The 8,644-nt window shown below is 45.7% G+C and overlaps 1 protein-coding gene across 1 annotated transcript in view; it reads right to left on the bottom strand.

Annotated features, from left to right (window-relative positions):
* The window catches only part of Dnah8 (dynein axonemal heavy chain 8), a 228,267-nt gene that overhangs the window by 211,806 nt on the left and 7,817 nt on the right, over window positions 1-8,644 (bottom strand). The window contains 3 exon segments of the mRNA XM_026785784.1: window positions 2,305-2,481; window positions 5,121-5,284; window positions 6,263-6,452. Coding sequence (XP_026641585.1) covers window positions 2,305-2,481; window positions 5,121-5,284; window positions 6,263-6,452 — 531 coding nt within the window.

Here is an 8,644-nt window from a genome sequence, read left to right on the forward strand (position 1 = left end):
GATATCTGTGTGTTCCGATGGTCTTAGGCGGCCCCTGTGAAAGGGTCATTCGACCCCAAGGGTTGCAACCCAGAGGATGAGAACCACTGCTTTAGGAGCTGGGGCCTGACTGGTAGAGAGAGGAAGGCCTCCCATATGCCAGCTTATGTTCTCTGTCTCCTGGTCCACAGCATACTAAAACCTCTGCCACCCGCTCTTGCTACTGTGAGCTCCACCAGGCCTGCCCTGCAAGGATGGGCTAATACTTCCGAGACCATGAGCCAAGGTGAAGCCTCCCTCCTTCCGTTATCTTAATGTTTCCTCAGAGTGCTGAGACAGAAAGCTAGTGTCAGAGACAGGAGGTCACGGCTGCAGCGACCCTGACCATGTGGTGCTGAGGCCTTACAAACTGGCCTGTGGACAGAGTATGGGAGAGCTCGGAGCTGTGGGCTAGAGAAGCCTTCTAATTCCATAAGCAGAGCTCACGAGTCATCGTGGTGGGAATTTGGAAGACCAGAGCACTGTGTTATCTTTCGGAATCAAGAATGGGAAGTGGGAGCCGGGCGATGGTGGCGCACGCCTTTAATCCCAGCACTCGGGAGGCAGAGGCAGGTGGATCTCTGTGAGTTCGAGACCAGCCTGGTCTACAGAGCTAGTTCCAGGACAGGCTCCAAAGCCACAGAGAAACCCTGTCTCGAAAAAACCAAAAGAAAAAAAAAAAAAGAATGGGAAGTGGGGCTAGGGGGAATACGATGAAAAGACATTTGTTATATACCTACTTCTAAACGTTTTACGAAAGAGAAAAACCATTATTGCATTTTTATACAGAGAAATACAAACTTTAAGGAGACAAAGAATAAGAGAAAAACATGGAAAGCACAAAGCTCAACTGTAAATTAGAATGACCTGTAGGGGAGGCTGGAGAGATGGCTCAGTGGTTAGAGCACTGGGTGCTGTAGTAGACCAGGGTTCGATTCCCAGCACCCACATGACAGCTCACAACTGCTTCTAATTACAACTCCAAGGAACCTAATGCCTTCCTCTGACTTCTGCAGACATCAGACACTCATGTAGTGCACACACATGCAGGCAGGCAAAACGTGTACACACAAATAAGAAATAAATCTTTAAAAAAAATAATAAAATGATCCCAAGGAAAAGAGGTGGAAAGGAGCTGTGGGGAAATGTATGCTGAGCAGAACGTTTGCTTTTGTCTTTCCATGTAGTTATCATCATCATCATCATTATTGTTGTTGTTATTATTATTATTGTAAGGTTTGTTCTTTTTTTATTTTATGTGCGGAGTGTTTGTCTGCATGTATGTCTGTGAAATCACATGTGTGCAGTTCCCAGGGAGGCTAGACGAGACTATCAGACACCCTGGAGCTAGGCTTAGGGATGATTGTTGAAACCATGTGCTAGCAGATCCTCTGTAAGAGCCACCAAGTGCTCTTAACAGCTGAACCATCTCCCCAGAGCTGCTCTATACCACAGCAAGTCTACACTGATTTACAATTCCCCAAACACTTTCAAAATAAAAATGATCACTTCTCTGGATGGCACTCCATAGATGAACTGTCAAAACTGAGACATAAATCTTGGTTTTATCAACTGGAAACCACGGTGGTATACAAGAAAGCCTGATTCAAAAGCTTCACGCGTCTAAATACGTGACTACTGTGTAAAGAGAAACCACCTAATGCCACAGAACACAATGGGATGGTGGCCACAAAAGACTGGAGAGGACCCCAAAAGTACAACTCGACAGGAGGAACTCATTCTGGCTTTTCTACAGCACAGTAGGGATAACTGCTGACTTAAACTATCTACAGTGTTAGGCCAAGATGTCTACAAAAGTATGAACATGCAAAAACGATGCATCCTTGTGGGATGGGGGCAAGAGCTTCGTCATTAAAGTGTCTCTATTAAAGTAAGACCTGCATTTGACCCCCAGAACCCATGTCAAAAAAGCTGGGTGCGGTGGAACACATGTCATCCCAGAGCTAGGGAGCCAGGGCCAGGCGAAATCTGGGGCTCACTGGCCAGCCAGCCTCACCTATTTAGTGAGTGAGGTGGAGGGCAGAGAGATGGCTCAGCAGCTCACTGTGCTTGCTGCTCTGAATCTGGTCCCCAGCTCCTGTGCCATGTGGCTCACAACTGCCTCTAACTCCAGCTACAGGGATCCAACATTCTGGCCTCCGTGGAGCATAGCTATATGATATACACACACAATATGCCCCAAAACTTTAGAAGCCATTTGGTAAGGATAATTTTCTGGTAAGACATTCTAAAGTACATCCAGGTTTACAACGGAAGACCTTTTACCTTCAACAGCTTGGAGTGTGCAACGTTTAGCACATTTATGACGGCCTTGCAGCTGGACCCTTTAATCTGCTCGATGATGTAGTTGAACTTGGCTGACATACGCTTCCAGTGCTCCAGTTCAGTGAGTGGACCCGAATCATCGGCTTCTTTTCTCATCTGCTCACTCTCAATAAGGACCTGCAATTGAGTATCACGCAACTATCTGTAGCCCCCTCTTCTGGCTGCCATGGGTACTGCTGGCATGTAGTACACATACATAAACACAGGCAAAAAACACTCATACACATAATAAAACAAAATAAACATATTTCAAGCCTTAATATCCCTAAAGACACCCCGCCAAATGAAAAGACATGACATAGGGAGGAACAATAAAGAGTTAAGATTGGCAAAGATTATGTAAATAAAGTCCAGCAGTTCAGTGAGAGCACCAGGCAATTCAAATGAAAACTCAGCAAAGGATTTGGACAGGCAAGTCAACAAAGAAGACGCCTAAGCAGCCATTTAATATGCTCAACTCCAGTCATATTCAGGACTGGAAAGGTCAATCAAAATGGCAGTGCACACCTGCTATAAGGGCAATCTAACGATCCCGGCTATAACCAATGGCTTGAAGAAAGGAGAGCAGCCATATGCTTCTGTAAAGTACATAAATCAACTCAACCACCACTGTGCCGGTTATCTTTGTACTTCTGTAAAGTACATAAATCAACTCAACCACCACTGTGCCGGTTATCTTTGTACTTCTGTAAAGTACATAAATCAACTCAACCACCACTGTGCCGGTTATCTTTGATTGTCACATAAGACTCAGTGAGGAATAGCCTCGAGCAGGCTGGCCTGAACTAATGTGTGGGAAGACCCACCCGGTCCACTGTGGTGGCACCACTCCCTAGGCAAGGGATCCTAGACTATGAAAGGATATATATATATGGGTAGGTAGGGAGCTGAGCATGAGTAAGCATGCATTTATTTCATTCTGCTCTTAACGATGGATGTTCCATGACTAGCTGTTTCAGATTCTTGGCGCCTTGACTTTCCTACAGTGGTGGGTAGGTGTCTGGAATTGTGAGCCCTTTCCTCCTTGATTTACTTGGGTGAGTGTGTGCGTGCACGTGCATGCATGCGTGTGTGTGTTTGTGTGTGTGCGCGTGCATGCGTGTGTGTGTGTGCGCGCACGCGCGTGTGTGTGTGTGTGTGGCTGGGAATTAAACTTAGGGTTTTGTATGTCTGAGAAAGGCACTCACATTCCCAGCCCTGATTTTTTTTTTTTACCACAGTACTGGAGGTAAAACTACAATAATCACTATTTGGAGGGCATGATACTATTCAATAAGAGCCCTCACTCAAATGCTCAGAGGGATTCCAATAAGAGACTCCTGAGCGCACGTAAAGGAAGCCGAAGCAAAGACCACTATTGCATATGCATTACTGTCCTTTGTAACAGCAAAAGTAGAAGTGACTTACTGAGGGAATGGAAGATTAAACCTCTCTACTTCCTTAAATAATGGATAACAGATATAATTTAGATATTGAAAAATCTATCAAACAAAATACAATTTCTTTTTTTAAGTAGCTCTTTCTGCCATCTAAGGTCACTTCCTTTTTAAGATTTATTTTATGTATATGAGTGTTTGCTTGCATGTATGACGGTGAACCATATGCATTGTAGTGCCCATGGAAGTCAGAGAAGGGCATCGGATCCCCTGGAGTTATAGGTGGCTGTGAGGAGCTCTGTGGGTGCTGAGAACTAAACTCACGTCCTCTGCAAGAGCAACAGGTGTCCCTAAGTGTTGAGCCATCTCTCCAGCCCAAAATACGGTTTCTTTGTAGAGGAACCAGACGTCAGTTAAGAGAATGGACAAAATACACTTGAGCCAACAGGAAATGGGTGAAAGGGATTGTGGCATGATGGTGTGGGGTTTAAAAAGTGATGATACCCTTGGCATGGCAACGGGCTGGATGCTGATGCTCCCCCGCCAAACTCATACGCTGAGGCCTGATCCAGTGTGATGGTTTTGGAGGCAAGGACTTAGGAAGGTTATTAAATCATGAGGGGTCTGCCCTTCTCAACATCTGCATCTCTGTTAGTCTGTGAGTGTGCGTGCCCTCATGGAGGCGTGCCGAATGGAAGCCCCAGAAGCCAACCCAGTTGTCATTCCTGTGGCACCATATGCTTGGCTTTGAGACTGGGTCTCTCACTGGGTCCTGGGGATCATCAATTAGGCTAGACCATCTGGCCAGTAAGTGTCAGGGATCCACCCATCTCCGTTCTCCCAGTCCTGGGATTGTGGGTGTAAGCTAATACACCTGCCTTTTCTGTTGCTGGTGGCTGTTTTTGGAGACAGGGTTTCTCTATGTAGCCCTGGCTGTCCTGGAACTCTCTTTGCACACCAGGCTGACCTTGAACTCACAAGAGATCCAAGGTGTTGCGCCACCTCGGCCTGACACACCAGCCTTTTATCTAGGGTTTTACCCAAGCACTCACATTTGCACGACAAGCACTTCAACCACTGAGCTCCCTCCACGGCCCCAGCAATTTTGACATAGGCCATGTTCTTGTTTTTACTGCTGTGGGCTTGGCATTGAAACGTTGCTGTGAAAAGCCTAGGCGGAACCTATTTGTCAGCAGCAACACACTCCCACTGTTCACCCAGGATGTCCTTACACAGTGTGGATCTCTATGGCTGGTCACTGTCATTTTCACCCTCCCTCTCTTTCATGGCGAGTATTAGCAACACACAAGTGACTAGGGATACAATGTCCTGTTTAGGACCCATAAGCCTGGGGCTTGAGGGGAAACGGAGTGGCCTCACCTGCTCTATCTGCTTGTACCACATCATCAGCACCTCCTCCAGCTGATGCACCATCTCGGAGTTGCTCGCCGCAGCTGTGACTTCTTCAAAGGTATGCAGTTTGGAGAAGTCGATATTGTCTACCTTCTTCAACATCACTGTGCCCTCGATGCTTATTCTAGCACCTAAAAAAGATACAGTATAAAGAAGAAAATGATACAAGTATAAAAAAGAAAATGATACAGTATAAAGAAGAAAATGATACAAGTATAAAGAAGAAAATGATACAGTATAAAGAAGTGCCCATACAATAAATATCAACAACTGCAATATTTTCAACAATATTGCAATATTTACAGAAACTTATAGGATAGCCTGCTTCATAAAGATACAATTCTACAGGCAGGGATGTAGCTGAGTTGGTAGAGTGCTCTCCTAGCAAGCATAAAACCCTGAGTTTGATCCCCAGCACCATATAAACCAGGCATACTGGGTTTCACCCCATATTTGTGAAAGTGGAGTCAAAGGATCAGGAGTTTAAGGCCATCCTGGGTTACAAAGGGACTTCAAAACAAGGCTACGTGAGACCCTGTCTCAAAAAGAAAAGAAAAAAAAAGGTTGTGAATTGACTTATGAATAAAGTTGTATATTTTTGCAATAAGTGATAAAAGCGCATTTTAGAGAAATCATCATAAAGTACAGCTTGAAAGTATTTATTTTCCGTGTACATGTATGTGTGTACATGAGCATATGCACATGCACCACATGTATGCAATACCCATGAAGGCCAGAAGGGGGCATTGGATCCTCTGGAACTGGAGTTACAGGAGGTGGTGAGGTCCCCATGTGGGTACTGGAAACCAAGCCTGGGTCTTTTACAAGAGCAGCAAATGCTCTTAACTGCTGAGTCTCCTCTCTAGCATAAGTACGTATATTTTAGTGGCAAACAAGAACAAGAAGAGATTCCCCTTACTCTTTTACCTGCAGAGCTCCCTAGTAATGAGGGCTTCTCAGGCTTCCCCCTCTTATCTCCAGGTCTCCTGGGAACTTTTCTTACCACCTCCTTTTGGAGACCCCTTCTATAAACCCTGTTTCCAGTAATGTACCTTGCAGCTAACAGTCTGATGTTGGGTTGTTCACCCACCATTAATTCTTACACTTACCATCTAAAAATGAAAGATATCTGTTGATGGTTTCTGTGAAAATATGCTTCTCAGATTCGCCCTGCTTGGACTGGTTTAAAGCGCCCCAGTTGTTGGTTGCAAGAATAGCCGGTAGAAATATGTGTTGCAGCATATTCCTGATCCCTTCCAAGAGGCCTTTTGATGCATCCAAGACGGTGAATAGCACATCCTGAAAGGTGGTATTCAATGGTTACATGTTTAATCCATTAAGGAGCTGAGGAAAAACTCATACGCCACTTTTCACCTGCCGTGAACACTTGACACATTTGGTAAAGTACAGGGAAAAGGGCTAAGCGCTTATGGACCTTACAACTCAAAAACCAACACTCTTTCATTAGACCTGCCAGGTCTCCCTGGACATGTTTTCCTCTGTACTGTATTTTTTTAAAGAATTTGTTTCATGTACATTGGTGCTTTACATGCATGGATATATGTGTGAGGGTGTCGGGTCTTCTGGAACTGGGGTTACAGACAGTTGTGAGCTGCCCCATGTGGGTGCTGGGAATTGAACTCAGGTCCTCTGGAAGAGCAGCCAGTGCTCCTAACCGCTGAGCCATCTCTCCAACCCCTTCCTCTGTACTTTACCAAGAGGAGGGACTGTGCCCTGCAACCTAGCCGAGGCATGGGAAAGACAACTGAGCCTGTCACATAAGAACGTCCTCAAGTATAAGGTGCCCTGTTCATGAAAACAGTCTTGTGAATCTTTGTCATCAACGTGAAAGATGCCCAGGGGATTAGGGAAGCATGCCTCTGGGTATATATGTGATGTGTTTCCATAGAGGGCTACCTCATGAAGACTCTGAACTAATCCGCAGATAAATTCCTTTGTAATAAGAAGGTTATATGGAGAAGTGGTACAAAATAGGAGATGGGGGAATGGGTCATTGAGGATGTCTCTGGGCTGCATCCTGTCCTGGCCCCTTACTATATGCCCATTCTCTCTTCCTGGCTGTCGTGACTGTGAAAACGGCTGGTACACTATAACTTCTCTGCTGTGATTACATTTACATAGTTATGAACCAATACTTACCTAAGCAGTAGGAATGTAATCATGTCAGAGGAAGGGAGGGCTGAAAGGGGGAGGGCCAGATTTAAATTTGCCATGCATAGTGGCGCACACCTTAATCCCAGCATTCATGAGGTAGAGGCAGGTGGATGGCTGCGGCAGCCTGATCTACATAGTGTGAGTTCCAGAGTTACACAGTGAGTCCCTGGTTTTTGCCAAAAAAAAAAAAAAAAAAAAAAAAAACAAAACAAAAAACAAAAAACCTAAATTCTCATCTATAGAGAAAAGCCCACAATAATGCCTAAAATGGTTAAAAAAGAAACCTGTAGAGCTAGCTAAATTTAGCAATGCGGAGGTAAATGAAAGAATATTCTAAAAGAGATTTTAAACATTTTTATACTGTTTTAACATATGTACATAGGTTTGTGCCCATGAATGCAGCAACTGCAAAGGCCAGAGAAGAAGGTATCACATCCCTGCATCTAGAGTTAAAGGTGATTATGAGCCACCCGATGTGGGTGCTGAGAATTGAACTCAGGTCCTCTCTGAGAGTGGTATCTTCTGAGCCAACTCTCCAGCCTCATCTAACAGACTCAAGGGCTCCTTCTGGGGAGTGGGGTGCAGGTCAGCCCTGCATCACAAGGCTCAAGAACCTATACCTCTTTAAACTATGTGCACACACAGCTGCACCTCCCTGAAAAACCCGAAGTAGGCAATGGCCACAGACAACAGGAGTCCCAGGTACGCACGAGACTGAGGCAGGTTCGCGGGAGCCCAGGAGAAAGGCCAGTCTGGGTAACATAGTGAGACCCTTCCTTCAAAAACAACGAAGGCTGGAGGTGTAACTGAGTAGGAGAACACTTGGCTAGCAGATCCTCAGAACAAAAAGAAAGGAAGACAAGGGAGGGAAAAGGAGGGTTAAGAGGAGAGGGCAGGGGGAGAGAGAAGGTGGGAGGAGGAAAGACAAGGAAGGGGAGGAGAGGGGAGAGGTGGAAGGGAACAGGGAGAGGAAGGGGAAAGGAAGAGGAAAGGGAAGAACACACTCCGTCATAGATAAACTAAGGAGAGCAGAGCATTACTGAAATTGATGACACAGAGATGGCCTGGTAAGACAAGAGTTTACAAAGGGAAAAGCAAGCCGCGAGGGAAAAGGCAGATTCTTCATGAAGGGCACTAGCTGACAGCGGAGGTCTCACCCACGGGAGACACAGGGAAGTACCTACAAGGGCCCAGGGGGGACAAGTGTCCTCCTCAACCACCTCTCGCCAGGCTGTCTTTGATCCCAAACAGGAAAGAAGCCTGTTGTGATTTACACTGGGTTTGCAACACGGCTCTCTCCACAAGGCAGCAAGTCG

The sequence above is a fragment of the Microtus ochrogaster genome, linkage group LG2, assembly GCF_000317375.1.
Source record: "Microtus ochrogaster isolate Prairie Vole_2 linkage group LG2, MicOch1.0, whole genome shotgun sequence".
Taxonomy (NCBI): Eukaryota; Metazoa; Chordata; class Mammalia; order Rodentia; family Cricetidae; genus Microtus; species Microtus ochrogaster.